Source organism: Hyperolius riggenbachi, chromosome 3 (genome assembly GCF_040937935.1).
Source record: "Hyperolius riggenbachi isolate aHypRig1 chromosome 3, aHypRig1.pri, whole genome shotgun sequence".
NCBI lineage: Eukaryota > Metazoa > Chordata > Amphibia > Anura > Hyperoliidae > Hyperolius > Hyperolius riggenbachi.
Window position 1 is genome coordinate 54,814,933 of NC_090648.1, and position 19,430 is coordinate 54,834,362.

A 19,430-nucleotide genomic window follows, 5' to 3' on the forward strand; every position below is an offset into this window, starting at 1 on the left:
AATTATATACTGGTGCTATATATGGACATATTCTGGTGCTGTACTGTATGTGTTACCCAGTATATAACAGTATAAACTCTATTGACTGGTTGGATTGGTCAACTCTCCCTCTCCATAAGTGGATTGGTCAGCTCTCCTTGTCTACTGGTTTATCAGAGCGGTATGGAAGAATAGATTGTGCTGTGCCCATAAAACACGCCTCTTTCACCTGTCTGGCCCACCCTTGTATCCTATTTACCTCCTTCTCTGCCACTTAGATCTCGCATATATGCTCCTGCGCCGCTTCACTACAGTCCTCAGCAGTGAGATCTGAGAGGCGGTAACAGGATAGGGCGAATCACCCGGTATCAATGACTCCCGGCGTATAAGACGACCCCAAACTTTTCAGAAGATTTTCAAGTGTTAAAAAGTAGTCTTATACACAGGAATATACAGTAGTTTAACTTACCCGGGGCTTCTAATGTTCCCCCGCAGACATCCTGTGCCCGCGCAGGCACTCACTGATTCTCTGGCCCCGCCTCCAGTTCACTTCTTGAATTTCCGACTTTAAAGTCTGAAAACCACTGCGCCTGCGTTGCCGTGTCCTTGCTCCCACTGATTTCACCAGGAGCATACTGTGCAGGCCCAGTATGGTCTGTGCCTGTGCAGCACGCTGCTTGTGACCTCAGCGGGAGCGAGGACACGGCAACGCAGGCGCAATGGTTTTCAGACTTTAAAGTCGGAAATTCAAGAAGTGAACTGGAGGCGGGGCCAGAGCATCAGTGACTGGCTGCGCGGGGACCATTAGAAGCCCCGGGTAAATTCAACTCCATTTCCCCTGATCCCCCTACAGTATTCCTTTAAGTTGTTGCTGGTGCGAGACTGAAAAACAAGCATGCAGCCAGTGGTGTCAGACTTTGGATCTGCTGTGACTCCACATTGTCAGTGCTTCATGCTTTCACTGCCTATTTGGCAACTGAGTGGTTCATTAATTAAAGTGGAACTAATGTTTTAAAATGTATCCTCTGCACTAAAATTTCTCCCCCCCCCCCCCCCCATTACCTCCCCCTCCCCCCTTGCAATTAGTGTTTTGCAAATTAGAGTTAAAGGAGTTCTGTGGGAGGTTTCTGAGGAGAAAAACTGCCACTTACCTGGGGCTTCGATCAGCCCCTGCAGCGGTAATGTCCCACGCCGTCCTCCTCCCATCTGCCGTTCCCCGCAGCCGGCACCGGGCTATTATTAGTCAGTCACACAGACGAATAATGCGCCGGCGACGGAGAACGGCAGATGGGAGGAGGACGGCGTGGGACATTACCGCTGCAGGGGCTGATCGAAGCCCCAGGTAAGTGGCAGTTTTTCTCCTCAGAAACCCCCACAGAACCCCTTTAAGACTAACAGAACAGAGATATATTTTTCTGCAGGTTTCCGTGACCTTTGAGGATGATTCTGGATCATATGCATATATAATGCTGTGCACAAAGCTCTCTGGCTAATTTTGATAAAATGTTATGCAAGTAATAGCAGCACATAACAATGCTGTGCTTGGGAGGGGGGGGGGGGGCTTTTTAATTTTACGTAGAACATTGCTTGTGGACAAAATCAAAGTAGGGTAACTGTATAGGCAATAAAGATTAGGGAAGCAAGTTTTTTTTTTATTTTTTTGTTGTTTTTTTTCGTCCAGTCTGGAATTCTATATAATTTGCGGGTTTCCCTATAGAAGTGGTTTTCATTGCACTTTAAAGATTCATTTTTTTTTCTTTATATGGTACGATTTATTTCTAATTTTGTGCTTATTTTAACAGGGTCCTCTCTGTCCGATTGGGCCTGGCCCCCCTGGTCCTGGTCCAGCTGGTCCCATGGGACCCTTCAACCCCGGCCCTTACCCATCCGGACCCCCAGGAGCCCCTCCACAGTATGTAGTTTCTAATTGATTGGAGATGTGCGTTGTTGATGGTCAGATCTTCGTTAGCTCAGTCAGCACCTGCCGGGACTGTTGCTCAGCAGAAGACAGCAGTAGTAGATCTTGTGTTGTATGATGGGATTCTGCCATAACCCCATCTCTATTGTGGGAGAACTTGGTAACTGCTTTGCATGCAGATTTTATACAGCTTGGAATTGGACAAGGAAATTAACTTCTTGCCACTTTTTGTTTGCACTGAACTTCAAGATGCAGCTCTGCTAAATGGTGAAATATCACTAAATCCTGTAGTCAGCTGTCATGGGGTCGGAGCCTGCTGACTCCAGTGGGGAGATCTCTACACGCATTCCTAAAGCTTTGTACACATATGACCCACCCGATGCCTCCTACATCAGGTGACTTGGCGGCCGATCGATCATTCGATTACTGTAATGAAATTGGAAGAAAATCGCTGCCGCCAAGTGCATGACAAAGCGACTAATTTATTGTCGATCGTGCATGCTGCAAGATGTCGGGCGGTCAGGTGTACGGCGGCCAATTTCGGAACAACGAAACCCAAGCCGCTGCCGCAGTAATGCATAAATGTGCCTGGTGTGTGCATCTATACATTACCTGTCCTGTAGCAGCCTCCGCGCGAAGTCCGCCCATCTCCGGGTTCTGTCAGCCGCATACATGCTGGCGCCGCATAGTGTCTGACGTCAGAACCCGGAGAGATGGACGGCACCGTGCGGAGGCTGCTACAGGACAGGTAATTTATAAATGCACACACTTGGGTGCGAACGCGGCGAGCTCAGCCGATCCCTGAAGATTTCCTGCTGCAATCGTACGAGAATCGTCCTGCAGTATATGGGCAGCTTCGACGAGAGACAAATTTGTCTCTAGTCAGATTTGATTAAAGATAAATTTGTCTTTGTCGAATCTGCCTATAATCTTCAGGTGTATGGCTACCTTTACAGACTAGTTGCTAATCTGCAGACAAGCAATATGTTCTGTAGCTATGCAGGGGAGAGCATCAGATCGATTTGAAGTCTTCTGTGACGGAGCCCTTAACCAGTACACTGTCCAACCACTCTGTCACTTACATCCTTACAATGAAAAACTTTGCAGAATTGCACGCGTTTCCAGGAGTGCTGAAAACTGCTATATTAAACACAATGGATGCCTATGGGTCACATAGTAAAACCAGGGCTGTGGAGTCAGTACAATAATCTTCTGACTCAGTTTATGAAACCTTTGACTCCAGGTGCCCAAAATGGCTCCGACTCCTCAACTCCTTAGTCTAATATTTACCAGGGCTGTGGATTTTGTACAAAAATTATCCGACTCCACAGGCCTGAGTAAAACGATGCGATTTGTATACAATGCTTCTCTGTGGGGAAGAGACGCGCGTTCTGCCAGCATTTTCTGTAAAATAATTATGCTGTATTTTTCTCAATTGAAAAATGAGAACATTAAAGAAAATGCAAGAAAAGCACAACCAAAGTCAGAAAGCACACAGACAATGCAGAAACGCACAAGGCAGTAAACTCTCTTGCTTTCCTGCAGACTAATGGGCTCCTTCCTATGGATTTCCTTCATGCTGAGTCAGTGTTCTATTGATGTGACAGATGCATTGTGGGTTTATAGTTGTGACATTGAAGCCTAATGGTTTTATTTGCCTGTTGTGTCGTTTCTTCCTCAATTTACACTATTGTATTCTTTTCCCTGTACAGCCCAGGACCACCGCCACCCCCACCCCCTCACCAGTATCCCCCACAAGGCTGGGGGAGCACGTATCCCCAATGGGGGCAACCGCCAGCTCCTCACGACCCCAGTAAGTGTTTTACCTCAGACTGTTACTCAATCTACAGTGATGGACTGAAATACACAGAAGCTTCTTAGCATGTAAAATTGAAGCTTTTAATTGTACGTTTATCTTTCATTTTTATCTTTTTTTGTTTTAATTTTAATATTTTTTATTTATTTATTTTTTTTGTTATGCAGTGACACTGTTGAATTCTGGCTGCCTACATGACTCTGGTAAAAAACGTAGCTGTCCTTACTCTTTCTGTCTCCTCTATGATCTAAAACAGCCTCAGATTTGGTAGTTTATATGTACAGTCTGTCCATTTACTGTAATGCTGAGGCAGTCTGTCAGTCTATCTGCCCTCCTGGCTACAAAATCTGGTTGAAAGTGCAACCGAGCCTAAGCTTCCGGTACTATATTAGATATTTACTTAGAGAAAGAAGCCTCAGAATCCTATTGAGTCTTTCCTCAGTGATGCTGAGTGTGGCTCCCCCCCCATATCAGGGCAGTTCACCTCCTCTTCCATCAGCGCAGCCGCGCATGTGCCAGGAAGCCAGAGTGGCTCCGTGCTACTGCACATGCACGGCCGTGTTTGTAACGGTGGAGGAGTGTGGCCCAGATGTGAAGGGGGGCCGTGCCAATTGGGGGGGGGGGGGGCATCGTGGCGTGAGGGAAGCTTCAATATAATCCTGAGGCTTCCCTCTCTTTAGGTAAATAACTCTATTTGCACCCGAGCTTCTTCGGGTTCCTTTTTAAGTCTGCAGAGACTAAACAGTACAATTTTATTTTAAAGGGAACCCGAGGTGAAAGTGATACGGAAGCAGCCTTATTTATTTCCTTATAAACAAAAGCAGTTGCCTGGCTGTCCTGCTGATCTTTCATCGCCTTTGAGTGGCAATTTTTGGACAAATATATTCTTCCAGATAGTCCGTGGTTAATGTAACTGTAATGCATATCCTTGTATACTGGAGTCATTACAGTAATAGTGCAGTAGATGTCAATTAAGTTTATATTATTCAGTTGTGGGCAGTTTAGTGAGCTGGTCCTATAATAGCTCTGGCTTCTACACAGCATCTCTGAAGCCTGTGGTTTTCACTTAAAGCAGATCCGAGATGAAAAAGTAACTATAACAAGTAACTTGTATACATATCTTATCTAAAGTTTAGGTAGTTTACACACCAAATCTAGCTGCAAACAGTTTTAAAAGTTTATTATTTATTGCTGTGATGCAATGAGGGCAGCCATGTTCTGTTAGTCACACTAGACGGAGGCAAGCTGATAGCATCTCCAGTCATCAGCCTGTGGAAAATGTCATTCCTCCCTCCTCCCCTCTGCCTCTGAAATCGCTGGCTAGTAACCTCCTCCTGCCCAGACTGAGCTCCCATAAGCCCTTGCTACCTGGTACTGAGTGCCAAGGCTCTCTGAAAAGCTGTGGGCGAGGCTTGTTTAGCTTTATAGGGAATTAGAATATTAAAACAAAACAAATGTATTTGGGTGGATGAATACCCTATAAACTATATGAAAGGAACACAAGTATGCAATGAGTAAAAGTTTCTCGGATCCACTTTAATGTCTTTTTGTTTTTTTTCTCTTTTTGGTCTTGCAGCTAAACCCCCAGCCCCCACAGACCCCAGTGCAGCCTGGGCTGCTTATTACTCACACTACTACCAGCAGCCCCCTGCACCCGTCCCTGGACAGCCTCCTGCCGTCCCCGTCCCTCCGCCACAAGGTGAACCTCCGCAGCAGCCCCCTCCTGCCAGCCAGCCCGACTACACGAAAGCCTGGGAGGAGTACTACAAGAAGATGGGTAAGCTGTGAGCCGTGTGTGTGTGTGTGTCACAGCTGTGAAGTAATCCCACTGACACTTGTGTATCCTCCTCCTACAGGTCAGCAGACGCCTCAGCCCGCAGGCCAGCCAGACTACACAAAAGCATGGGAGGAATATTACAAGAAACAAGGTATGTGTCTAGCCTAAGCACAGCAGCCATTTTGTCTCTGCTCACAAAGCATTCGCTGTATCATTACTATACAATCATTACGTTTTTACGTGTTATTGGGAGGGGGAGTGTGTAGATTTGGTGCAGAAATTGTCAAAATTCTGTCTTTTTTTTTTTGCTATCAGGTACCACTTAGAACCCTAGTTCTCCTCCATCCTGGGACTATGCCATTACATTTCATATTTAAAATACCACAGTCATGAAAATGTGTAAATAATGCACTAGAATGATTTGTTTCCTATGTTGCTGTCAATTATAGTGGGAAGTAAAAAAGGGTTTTGGACTAGTCCATCTCCTCATTGGGGATTCTGTGTTTTTTCGTTCTTTTTTTAAAATAATCGGCTGCAGAAATAACATGCGAACTAGTAGAGACTTGCCAGCATTGATGTATATGTTCCAGGCAGTGCTTTTGTGAAGACTTCAGGAAATACTGAGAATCCCCCTAGTTTACTCCAGCAAGCATAGTGCTGGCAGCAGAGTGTGTTCACATCTGAAAATCAGATCTCACTCTCGGGGAAATGAATGTTGTGGGCTGCTCTACAAGGCATTATGGATTACTATGACATCCCTGCAGTGCTGGACACAGAGTGTAGAGAGGGGTGGGAGTGATATGTGTTCTCAGGGAGAGACTGGCTGCTGCCTCCTCTCAGCTTCATTGTGACTACTTCATGTGTTGGGGGTGATGGGATAGGGGGAGGAGTTTGGACCGCTTTCTCTCCAGTAAAATTGCACTGTCATCTCAACAGGAAATGAAGCTGCAGGACTCGGCCATACAGGTATTTTCAATATATTTTTTGCAAAAAGTACAGACATGAAAGGCACAAAGCGTTGCTTGAATAATGCAATTTTTTGTTATATTTGACATTTAAAAGCATGTAAGACTGAACTAAGTTTTTGTTTTTGTTTGAGGGTTGTGGTTAGAAATAAAGGGTATGGAAAGTTTATCTATGTCTGTAAGTATTGGAAGGTTAGGTCATGGGTAAGGCAAAAGGTTAATCAGATCAGCAAAAAACCCTACAAAGGTTAGGGTGAGGAGGAATGAAGGTTAACCAGTTAACTACTGAGGAGTTTATCCCCTTATGGACCACAGCAATTTTCACATTTGAGGACTCCTCCCTTTAATTCGCTGATAACATTATCACTACTTATTACAACAAAATGATCCATATCTTGTTTTTTTTCCCGGCTTTTTGGGTAGTACATTTTGCTAAGAATTATTCTAAATGCATTTTAAGGGGAATGGTAAGAATACAAAAATTAATTTTCTCAGTTTACAGCCATTATAGTTTTTAAATAAAACTTGCTACTGTGGATAAAAGCCACATTTTATTTGCCCATTTGTACCGGTTATTACAACATTTAAATTGTTACTAGTACAATGTATGGCAACAATATTTTATTTGGGAAGAAACACATAATTTTTTGTTTTTGTTTTTGTTTTGCGTTTTACAAGTTTTTACTTGAAAAAATTAGAGTAATATACCCTCATGACAAATGTATTACAGTTTTTTAGTCGTTAAGGTAGCTATGTACATTTTTTTTTGTTTTTGTTTTGTTTCATTTTGGTAACTGTGGGAGGGGAGGGTAAGGAGTTAATGAGGTATTTTATGTATTTTTATTTAATGGTAATGTATATAAATTTTACTGTTTGGCCACTAGATGTCCCCCCACTTTATTCCTACATACATGCGTTATAGGAGGTAACACGTTACTTTAACTTTAGTCAATGACCTCCGGTATCTCATTGATGCCGGTGATCATTGGTCACAGGCACTTAAACCGGTGAATAGGAACGGTTTCCCATTCACTGATTTGTCTACTAACTGGCAGCAACGAGAACACGCGTGGGAGTGCACACCGCGGTGATTCTGCAGGAGACTAATATCTACGTCCTTGGGACTTCAGATGATGTCTGTTAGGTCGTAGATATACTGCACACTGTGCAGTAACTAGTGAAAGCATTGGTAAGGAGTGATCGTGTTGGGCGCTAAAAGGTAAAGCCCCAAAAATGAAGTGGGCCCAAGCCATAATTATTTTCAGGCCTCCCCCCTGAAACTCCACCTGGTCCTCTGCTTAGGGCATGTTCAATGTGAAGACGACAATCTGCGTGTACATCAAAAGGTGACCATTAATAATTCTTCAGATGATTGATTCTCCAATTCAGTCGTAATATCAATTGTACCGGACCGATATTATGATTAGCCACTTCCCAACTGAGGGGTTTTACCCCTGAAACACCAGAGCAATTTTCACCTTTCACCGCTGCTTCCATTCATTCGTCTATAACTTTGTTATTACTTATCGCAATTAAATGAACTATCTTCGCCACCAGTTAGGCTTTCTTTAGGCTTTACATTATGCCAAGAATTTTATTCTAAATGTGTTTTAATGGGAAAATAGGAAAAAATGTGGGAAAAATCATTATTTTTCAGTTTTCGTCTATTCTAGTTTTTAAATAATGTATGCTACTGTAATTCCATGAAATGTATTTGCCCATTTGTCCCGGTTATTACAGTTTAAATTATGTCCCTATGACAATGTTTGGCGCCAATATTTTATTTGGAAATAAAGGTGCATTTTTTTCAGTTTTGCGTCCATCCCTAATTACAAGCCCATAGTTTAAGTGTTACCCTCTTGACATAAATTTTTAGAGTGTTCAGTCCCTAAGGTAACTATGTATTTTTTTTATTGCAAATTTTGTTTTATTACCCCCCCCCCCCCCAAAAAAAAATGGCGTGTGGGAGGTAATGAGTTAATTTATAGTGTAAAACAATGTATTTGTATATGAAAAATGCTTTTGGGTGTAGTTTTACTATTTGGCCACAAGATGGCCACAGTACTTTTTTGTTTATGCGACCTGTAAGTGTCGGAAGGACGCTTACAGGAAGTTGTGAGGCGGGGAAACTGTTTTTTTTTTTTTTTCCCCCACAATGATCGCGCTGCTTCTCATAGAAGCAGCTGATCATTGCTGGGGGGCTTAGATCAACGAATGGGAATGTTGTTTTTTTTTTTTTTTTTTTCCATTCATTGATCTCCGGGCGAGTGGCCAGTGTCGCGCACGAGGGAGCGCGGACAGCGGCGCGAGGTGCGAATATCTACCTGGTGGGGAAGGGGTGGAAAATGAGTCGTAGATATCCGCACCCACGGTGGTAAAGTGGTTAAATCTTAATGGCCACCACAAGAGCGATGTGCAGGTACTGTGCATGAGAATGAAGGGTTTCTTCCTCTATTAACATTCTTCATCCATCTGAACCTGGATCAGGCCCTAGGCACTATAACTGTGGGTACATGTAAGAGTGATATGCAGGTACTCTGCAGGGGAATAAGGAGATTCTTCCTCTATTACACATTCTTCATGCACAATCTGAACCATGATTACTAGTGATAGACAGCACCTCTGCAATCAGTGTGCACAACATTCTCAGTGCATTCACAACCGCTTATTAGTTTATTTCATTTGTGGACTAAGTACTGCTATAACTATATACAAATGAATGGCCATCATAAATATCTGAGAAAAATAAAACCTTTTGTCTTTTAATTACAGTTTAAATTTAAACCCCCCCACATAGCACATCATACTTTAAATGTCCTTTGCAGAACCGCTCAGGCACAAGCATGATGTAATGGTTGAATTAAAGGAAATGTTACGTTAAAAACAGTCCCCCAGTTCAACTTGCCTAAGGTTTCTTTTGGTCCCTCGCCTTCATTCTGAGTTGCTCCCTGCACCAGCAGTTCTCCTCTGTACACTGGTGCAGGGGGCAGTGCGGAGGGACCATGACGTCTACAGGGGGCTGGAAGAGGCCTTCTCTAAGTAAAACTGGGCAAATTGTTTTTAACATTTTTAACTGTTGGGATGTGTGGACCCCCATAAATCAATGCAGCATAAGTGTTGTCCATAGAGAAGTTAAGCCCTCTGGTTTTATCGTGTCTTGTAGTACAGTGTAGGGAAGGTCCTATAAATGTTGTTGAATGTTTCATTCTATATTATGACGAGCAGCATGTAGTAGTTTTTCAGTCCTTTTGAATTTCAGAGGAACTCTATTGTGGTAATAGGCTCATTTTCAGATAGGTGGTGGCATGTCTGTGGTCTAGGTCAGGGCTTCCCAAGCCTATTATTAAAGGGTCATTGAGCAGTACAGTAAAAGGGCCAAATCCCCTTACCTGGGGCCTTGAAAGTATGAACTGTGCATGTGCAGGAGGGGCTGTGCAGCTGCGTTTGACTTCAGCCAAAGTCATCGCTCTAATGGAGCTGCCAGGGGGAAAACTGAAGGAGCCCGGAGGACGCCAAGGGGCTGGAGGAAGCCCCCCAGGTAAGTTAATTTGGCCATTTTATTGTTCTGCTCAAGGTCCCTTTTTAAAGAGGAGCTGTCAGCCATACTGTCTCAGAAAAAAACCCACATATATTAGTAGATGAATACTTTCTCTACTTAAGTATAGTGCTGTCCACGTTTTGATTTTAGTGATTTTTTTTTTCTACAGTACAAAAAGAGAAAATCCTTCTTGGCATTTCCCATTTTAAAGTGAACCAGAGACGAAGCACCCTTGTGTATTTTACCATAGAAATCAGTGGGAACATTAGAGAAAACATTTACCATGCTCTCTGTTCCATCCTCACTGCTAAAAGTGTCTGTTATCTAGCTGAGATAAGAATCCCGGACTGAGCATTGATTCTGGCTTTGCTATAATGACTCAGCTATAATGATTCCTGAGCAAAGCCAGCAGGGGGCAGGCTTGGACTTGAAGACAGCAAAGAACACAGTCTCAGCTATAATTATTCTGTAGCAAAGCCAGACCGACTGCTTAGTCGGGATTCTTATCTTAGAGGTGATAACAGGCAAATTAAACAGAGAACAATGTAACAAAGAGCAGATTAGGTGTTTACTGTCATGTTCCCACTGATTTATAAGGTAAAATACATGAGGTTGCTTCATCTCTGGTTCTCTTTAAGTGTGGCTATTTTGAAGCCAATCCTGATATCATTTCCTACCCTACTCTCTTTTGCCTGATTTGCCCTTCACTATAGAAAGTGCATTGTCTCGGCATGAGACATATTGGCCAATCGGAGAGGAGCAAAGGTGTGGGAGGGGAAAACAGGAGGGAAAGAGACTTCAGCCAATCAGGCTGCATTAGTTAAGAGTGAGGGGAAATGGAGAAGCAAAAAGGGACAACCCAGCATGCCCTGCTACTTCCTTTGTGTACCAAATTTTGTGTGTATCAAATGAGTCAGGTAAACTGGAGAATGATCATTTATCAACAAGAAAAGTAATAGTGATTTTTGGATTGTCTGGTTAGCATCCCTATTACTTGTTTACCTGATAAAAATAAAGGAATTGTTTTTATGCCCGACAGTTACACTTTAAGGCCCACACACAGTGCATGTTTTGCAGGGAACAGCTTAGTCACAGGTGAAGTAATCGGTGTCACAGCAGAGCTGATTAGCTACCTCTGAGGATTTCCCCAAAGCATGCACTGTTGCTGGTGCTTGAGGATGGGGTCGGGAAGCACTGGGCTGGGTTGTTGGCATTACCTACTCAGCAGGACTTCAGTTGCTCATGAATTTTCCCTAATCTTCCAGCCAATCCTAATCTTCATCCCATTGCTTTTCCCCCACCTCTACGCCCACCCTTGAATGATAAATGAATGCCTATGGGAAATCTGCATCAGATATTTATAAAAAAAAAAAAACTGGAGAGCGATCAGACCCCACCAACAGAGAGCTCTGTTGGTGGGGAGAAAAGGGGGGAGGGAGGGGGAATCACTTGTGTGCTGAGTTGTGTGGCCCTGCAGCAGTAGCCCAATTAGTCAAAAATGGCCTGGTCTTTAGGGTAGTTTAACACCGCGGTCCTCAAGTGGGTAAGAACACTATTTGTGGTTGCGTTTTTATTTGTGAAAATGGGTAAGGGGTTACACTAGATCAGGGGTGGGGAACCTATGGCTCGAGAGCCAGATGTGGCTGTTTTGATGGCTTCACCTGGCTCACATACAAATCAGTAGGGGTGATTCATTAAACTACACTGCTCAAGCAGCGCAGCTTAGTGTAACAGCGCAAGCAAAATTTTCAAAGTAGGCATGCTACTGCTGTAGCCTGAACTGCTAACTTACTCGCACTACCCCCAAAACTAACAGCTGCTCTAATTGTCCCACTCTGAGCCCTGTCAGGTCCAGTGACTTTGTAGGACGGGATCCCCGCACTTTGATTGGCCCAGTAGGCTGCCTGTCACTTGACAGGCGTCCAATTGGGCCAAAGTGTGGGGATCTCGCCCTACAAAGTGAATCAACCTGCAAGTCAGCTAGCTAATTGTACAAGCTGTTAGTCTGTGTTTCTCCTGTCTGGCTCTCGGGGAAATTGCTGATGTTGCTGAAACCCAAGAGAAGCTGAAGACTTTTCTAACACTTCCGCTGCCCGGCAGATCAACTGTACACATCACCATGGCAACGGGGACTTGAGCCGTACTGTGCCAGTTTGAAACTTATTGTATGGCTCTCATGGAATTGCTTTTTAAATTATGTTGCGTTCATGGTTCTCAGCCAGAATGGTTCCTGACCCCTGCTCTATAGTGATGATTATTTTGGAATTCTATCTGTGATTTGTGACTCTCTGTTCCAGTCCTGTGACCTGTGCTTTCTCTTTGTAGCTCAAGTAGCCGCAGTGGCGGCGGCCGCAGCAACTCCCGGAGCCCCAGCTGCGGCGGCGGTAGCAGCCACTGCCGCAGCAGCATCAGCTGTCCCTCCTGCAGTCCAGCCAGACTACAGTGCAGCGTGGGCAGAGTATTACAGACAACAAGCAGCATACTATGGCCAGGCACCAGGAGCCCCACCCGCACAGCCCCCTCCAGCACAGCCAGGCCCACAGGTGAGTCATGCAGAGAACATTCTGTGATATTTGCCTGCTTCCCTTAAAGAGACTGAAGTCTCAAGAAAAACATCTTTTTATTTTAAAAATGTTTAATATGCTATCCCTACCTAAACCGCCGCATTCCTGCCGCTGTACAATATCTAAATTCCCCCTCCCTCTCCCCCCGCAAAATCCACGACTTTCCTGGTCGTTTATTTTGCTGCTGTTGGAGGCAGAGCTATGAGCCGGACACTGCTGGGGGGGGGGTTTAAAAAAAAAAGAAAACCGTAAAAAGTAGATTTAAATATAATATAAGACTGTGGAATATCTTAAATCATTTTTAGGAGGATAGATACAATTGTTTTTATCTCGGGTGTCTTTTAAGGGGGATGGACTATATGGCACTATAGATCAATATAGCCAGGCCCTGGTGATGTATGCTGCATGGCAGATGATTTATGCTGCATGGCCAATGTATAACTTCCACACTTTGCCGTTCATCTAACCGTATGCTGTGTTCTCTTGCAGACCCAGTGAATGTCACTTTCCGTCACTTGTTGCCAGTCTGGAGATGACAGCCTCTGCTGCTGACCTCAATGAGGGGAGAAGCTGTTTGAAGAGTCCTCTAGTTGTATTATTTTATTTTTGTTTTTATTTTGTTTTTGTTTTTTTGTTTTTTTTAGGTTCCTCCCCTTTTTCCCCCCTCTTCCTCCCTCAGTTTTTTTTCCCATCCACAAAACATGATGCTATCCGGGAGCCCCAATCAGTGAGGGCGAGGTGTAGAAATTAGGACTAATATCAATTCATCCTGCCCTTCTTTTTCACCGACTCTTCCCTGCCCCCAATCTCCCCCCCCCCCTTCCCAGAGAAAATCAGACGGTTTTATTCACTGGAACAGCCTGTGAGTAAGCAATTTTTATTTTTTATTTTTTTTTATGTAAAAGGATGACGTCCCTATGTCCCTGTGCTTTTAGTTGGTTGAACATTCCCTGTCAACACCCCCCCATGCTGTCTGCTGGCCCCCCCAAGTGCAGCCGGGGGCCTTGTGAAGTCTGCCCGTCTCTCTCTGCCCGGGAGGAGGGGGGGGGGGGGGGGGGTTGTGATGTGTTTTTTGTCTTTTCAGAGACATGGAAACTGTACGCTGAGTTTTTACTTTTTATTGCCTGTTTTTAACTTCACAATAAACAGTGACAAAACTCTCCCGACTACTCTCTCTCCTCTGTTCCTTGTCTTTATCTCTCTCGCTGTCTTATTGTTCTGTTGTTGGTTCTGAATTTTTTTTATTTTTTGTTCTGTGCGAGATGTCTGTTAAAGATACAAAGACATTTTGTGATGAATTCTGTGATGTGCGTTTGAAAAACTTTAGGGAGTCACAATAAAACTGTGAAAGAAATCAATCTAGTCGTCTTTACCTATTTAAAAACTGCAAAAAAGTGACTGATGGATCCCCTCATAGTAACCTGTGTACTGCCCTTCCTGGCGTTCAACTTTTGGGCTTCTGTGCAAAAAAGTGGTTCAATATCCATGACATTTTTGCCTATTTGTCAAGCAAGGGTCTAATATACTGTACAGTTTGACTATACAGTAATATGTTTTATATGGAGCAAGAGAAAAAAGAAAGGAGGCACTGTAGATGCAATTAGGGTACCTTTTACTCAACGGTGACCACACATCGGGTGAGCGGTGGGGTGACAGAGGCCTGACAGCCGTTTCGCTTACAACTAAGCTTCCTCAGAGGCCAGTAATGAGCACCGCGGCCAGCACGAAGCCGCGGCCAGCACGAAGCCGCGGCCAGCACGAAGCCGCGGCCAGCACGAGTGGACGGTGTCAGCCGCAACATTGCGGTAAGAGAAATCTATTTAAATCCTGACACACTCGGGTCTTCTTGTACTCATTACTGGCCTCTGAGGAAGCTTAGTTGTAAGCGAAACGGCTGTCAGGCCTCTGTCAACCCACCGCTTACCCGATGTGTGGTCACCGTTGAGTAAAGGTACCCGAATTGCATCTACAGTGCCTCGTTTCTTCTTTCTCTTGCTCCATATACAAGAAGTGTTTATAGGAGAGCACGCAGTTGCTGGGTCAACTCCGGTAGTTTGCCAGTCTGTTTTCCTGTTCACATCTAGTGCCAGTTTCTTTTCTCAAGTAATATGTTTTAAATGCAAAGTCCTGTCAAAAGATACATTTTTAATTTTCTTTCTGCCAGGCCACAATTTCCCTACTCTTCAGCTTTTTTGGCAAAAAAACCCCATTGTTTTTAGCATGTTTTTTTCCAGGGCTGTGGAGTCGGTACAAATATCATCCAACTATTCAGTTTATGAAGCCTCTGACTCCAGGTACACCCAGAGTTGCTCCGACTCCTCTACTCTGACTCCTAAGTCTAATACTTACCAGGGCTGTGGCGTTTGTACAAAAATACTCTTGCTCCTCAGTTTATGAATCCACAGTTTCCAGTTACCCAGCGCAGGAGGTTTGGCCGCAGCCGGCGCCACCACAGGGCGTGATAGGAATTACGGCTATAGCAGTGCTCAGTGAGTGATTTGGGCGTTGTCAAAAGGAGGAGCACAGGTTACCTTATATTCCGGCATATAAGACGACCCCCCAACTTTCCAGTTAAAATAAAGAATTTGGCATATACTCGCCGTATAAGACTACCCCTTTTCACAACATGCCTCCTCCATCCTCCTGGCCCACCCCTGTATACACCTTTGCATATTACTGCGTGCCGCAGTCATCCAGGGGAGGGAAAAGAAATGACTGTGTGATTAAGATCGGGGTGTCAGTATTGTAGTAGGCAGAGCTTACCGGGTGCAGCAGCCTTCGTGGAAAGGTCCGCTCGTGTCCTCGGTCCTTCTATGTCCCCCTGCATCATTTATGTCCATGTCCCCTGTGTTTGAAAATTCAAAGCTGCAATACCACTGCATCTTGCGAGGAGCTGCTCGCGTGGGTAACACCGCAGCTTCCTGATTCTGGGTCACCTGACTGGTGACGTGCATAGGAAGAGGAAGACACTGCATTGTGGAGCGCACGTCACCAGTCATATGATCAGGAAGCTGCGGTGTTACCCACTAAGATGCTGTGGTATTGCAGCTTTGAATTTTCAAACACGGGACGTGGACATAAATGATGCAGGGGGACAGTGGAGGACATAGAAGGACCAAGGACACGAGCGCACCTTTCCACGAAGGCTGCTGCACCCGGTAAGCTCTGCCTGCCACAAATACTGACACCCGGCGTATAAGACGACCCCCCACTTTGCAGAAGATTTTCAGGGTTCAAAAAGTCGTCTTATACGCCGGAATATACGGTACTCTAAAAACACTAATATGGCTGCCAGCAATAGCTGGAAATTGAATTACAACTTACCCCCAACATGGCGGCCTGGAGGCGGAATAGTAATTAGCACTGCCAGGACTTGTGCAGGAGCAGGGTAAGCCTTTTAACGGCTTTACCCTGCTCCCAAATCTCCCGCTGGCACATTCATAGGTACAGAGGCTTCCCCCTACCTACATAAGTATCTAGCTTTGGTCCTTAAAGGGAACTGAGCAGCATTTTTGTTTTAATATGAACCTCCCTTATGGGAAGGTTCATTGCCAGTGTGCCATTGGGGTGACGGGAGGAGAGGATTTACTTACTGACTGGGGCTGCTTTTGTGGCCTCTTGTCTGTATGGTGATCACCATATGTAGTCCATGGATGTGACTACATCTGTTCTCGCATCCACGGACTACACCTCCTGGCATGTATTGCCGAAGCCGGGAAAATGAAACTGCGACATATGTGGAGGAGATGGTGACCACGGTACAGACGAAGTCAGCCCTCCTAAGTTATTCCTCTCTCTGGCTCCCTAACAGCATGCTAATACCCACCTCCCCTTGTGGGGAGAAAAAAAAACCTAAAAAATGGCATCCTCCATAGGTCTCTCACTATGGGTTCCTTTTTTTTTTAAGGGGTTAGTCATGAAAAGGGTTAATAAATGGACATTTCCAGCATCCAAGGGGTGACTTGCTGACCAGGAGTGCTGTTTTCATAGCAACACATCTGAGTGGACCGCACTAGCAACCGTAAAACAGAGAGGTTGTTACCACAAAAATGGTAAATGCCTCGTGGTGCTGTTTTTATGAATTCTGCTCATTGTAGTATTTCAAGGGACTCCGAGCACCTCTCATGAGTCTGCCTTTAAGCCAGACGACGTCCAACAAATTTGTGCTATGACCCCTCTGGAGGAGCCTTTTGCAATAGCCATGCATGTCACTTCCTCTTCCTGCTTCATTCAGTGATGCACTTCTCTAACAGAGAAGACAGGGGTGGCCTGGAAGTTTATAACATAGACAAGATGGCAGCCGTGATTTTTAAATTGAAATCGAACGAAAACTATTTGGTGTAGAACGGCGATTCAGGCATCAAATGAGAGGAGAGCACAAGCTACAGAAAGGTATGCATCTTTAAAGAGGAACTCCAGTGAAAATGTAAAGTGCTTCATTTTTACCATAATTATGTATAAATTATTTAGGCAGTGTTTGCCCATTGTAAAATTTTTCTCCCTGATTTACATTCTGACATTTTATCACATGGTGACATTTTTACTGCTGGCAGGTGATGCAGCTGCTGCTTGCTTTTTTTTGGCAGTTGGTCACAGCTGTAAACAGCAACATTCCCCACAATCCAATGAGGTTCAGACTGGAAACTGCCAGGACCATGGTCCTTAGTTTCTTGTGGGAGGGGTTTCACCACAATATCAGCTATAGGGAGCCCCCTCATGATCAGTTTGTGAAAAGGAATAGATTTCTCATGTAAAAGGGGGTATTGGCTACTGATTGGGATGAAGGTCAATTCTTGGTCATGGTTTCTCTTTAAGTACTTTGTAGTACTGGTCGGAGTCTTAAAGGCATGCCCATGACAGGTGCTCGGAGTCCCTTTCAGTGCTGAGAACCCTGCAGTATGGTTCTTCTGGTGTTTACAGATGCCCGAGACAAGAGGAAGCTTGTCATGAGGCTAAACACTGCCTCCTGGTGGTTACACATCGTACTGCAGTGCTTCACTAAGGAAGAGACAACTACCTTCACCCAATACAAGTCTATACAGCAATAAATGTGCCAGCTGCACTGTGTATTCTGATAGCTGCACTGAATAGTACCGTGAAGCAGCTGCACTGTGTATTCTGATAGCTGCACTGAATAGTACCGTGAAGCAGGGGAGCACTGGGACCTTTTGGCCTGAGGGGAAAACACAAACTAGAGGCCCGTTTTCACGGCAGCCCCAGCCTAAATGACATCACACACGTGCTATATACCGATAGTCACGTGGGAAATACAGCAAGGACATTCGAGGGACAGCGTGACAGGTAAAGTATAAATGCACTGGCACTGGAGGGACACATAATACATTTTGATTTACAACAGTCGGGGTTTCTATCTCTTACACAAGTCTTGCAAGCAGCCCTTCTGGAGTCTAGGGACTGTCGAAAACTTTTCGGCCTAGACAATATCTTATGTAGCTGTGCACATGCAGTTAACAATGGTGAGAGACCAGACAGATTTTTTTCCCACGGACCCTGCAGGCAAGCCTCTGCTCTGTATCATGCTGTGTATACTTACTAGCTTGCCCGCCCTGCGATTGCTCTGTAATTGGGCGTTTATTTCCCTCATTCAGCCTAGTGTTTCACATTGCCTTATACAAAAACCTGAATTCACCATTCACAGTGCCAGCCCTAAATCATTAAATGAGAGGCAGCCTGGGGGGAAATCTCCCCCCTTCCCCCCTGGCCAGTCCTCCCCTGCCGTGAAGCAGAGGGAGGATGTGTGTACAAGAATCTATTACACTATACTAAGGTATAAATATCTCTTATCCCTAATAATTAAAGAAAAAAAAATAATTTTGAAGGCTAACTAATGCGGAGAATTACCTCACTTCTGCGTTCCAAGCACTGGAGCGCAACGTCATGTCGTCACAGATCTCTGCCTTCAATGCCGCCCGCTGTGCTTCCGCTAATCAGGAAGTACAGTGGGCGGCATTGAAGACGGAAACCTGTGACGACATGACGTTGCGCTCCAGCTTGGAACGCGGAAATGAGGTGAGTAATTCTCTGCATGTCTCCCCGCCGAGCCTACACTTGCCGGTAATCTATGGAGGGGGAGAGAGGCAGAAGGAGGGGTCCCAGGTGAGGGAGGGGGGGTTCTGGCCCCCCGCCACTGCCCCTCGCCACTGCCCCTCCTAGCGCTGCTTCCACCTCCTGCTCTGTGCTGTGGGGGGTCGTAGCTACACCCCCTGACTGTCAGTCACCCGATGCGCCACGCCCCCCTGTGCTCTATGGTAGGAACGCCACTGCCCTGCGGTAGTCTGTATCTGGCTATAGTGGAAAGTGGGTGGGTGCATGTGTCATATCAGTCGGAGACCCATGAGACTTGGGCAGGCTGGCAGGCGTTCATGCAAAAAGGGCGTCTGGAAAAAAGGCGCGGGATATAGACGAAATAAGTTTTTATCTAAAACCATATTTTCCGTTTCTATATTATAAATGAAAATCAAGTGCTAAATATGTTGAATTAACCATAATTGGTAAAATAGTCTATAACAAAAACTATACTTACACTTGTATTAAGCATAGTAATACAATTGTAGATATTACAGGTGTTTTACTGTAACTGTACTCACACAGAACTCTTCCTATACCTATCCCTAACCCATAGACCTCCCTGGCGATGACTAACCTTAACCACCCCCCTGGTAATCAGTTGGTACGCATTAGTGTGCGTTAGTACACTTTGGTGCTCCTTTTTTCCATAGCAGTGCATTGTGAAAAAGTTTTCAGTTAAAATGTGTCAAGTGTGAAAAGTGCCATTGGAAAACCTGGGCATTACTTTGAAAATCCGTTTTCTTTCAGTTCTAACTGAGAGCAACTGATAGTGTAAAAGGGCCC

At 44.9% G+C, this 19,430-nt stretch overlaps 1 protein-coding gene across 6 annotated transcripts in view; it reads left to right on the forward strand.

The window, feature by feature from the left end:
• The window catches only part of KHSRP (KH-type splicing regulatory protein), a 65,566-nt gene extending 51,651 nt beyond the window's left edge, over window positions 1-13,915 (forward strand). For 4 of the 6 annotated variants that reach the window (XM_068274126.1, XM_068274123.1, XM_068274128.1 and 1 more), the window contains 8 exons: window positions 1,782-1,891; window positions 3,610-3,710; window positions 3,881-3,916; window positions 5,290-5,490; window positions 5,570-5,641; window positions 6,427-6,456; window positions 12,319-12,536; window positions 13,047-13,915. In XM_068274126.1, the coding sequence (XP_068130227.1) occupies window positions 1,782-1,891; window positions 3,610-3,710; window positions 3,881-3,916; window positions 5,290-5,490; window positions 5,570-5,641; window positions 6,427-6,456; window positions 12,319-12,536; window positions 13,047-13,055 (777 nt within the window). In that variant the 3' untranslated portion in view covers window positions 13,056-13,915. Of the gene's footprint in view, window positions 1-1,781; window positions 1,892-3,609; window positions 3,711-3,880; window positions 3,917-5,280; window positions 5,491-5,569; window positions 5,642-6,426; window positions 6,457-12,318; window positions 12,537-13,046 lie in introns of all 6 variants that reach the window. The other 2 variants (XM_068274124.1, XM_068274125.1) reach the window with 2 other exon arrangements.
• Window positions 13,916-19,430: the final 5,515 nt, after the last annotated feature.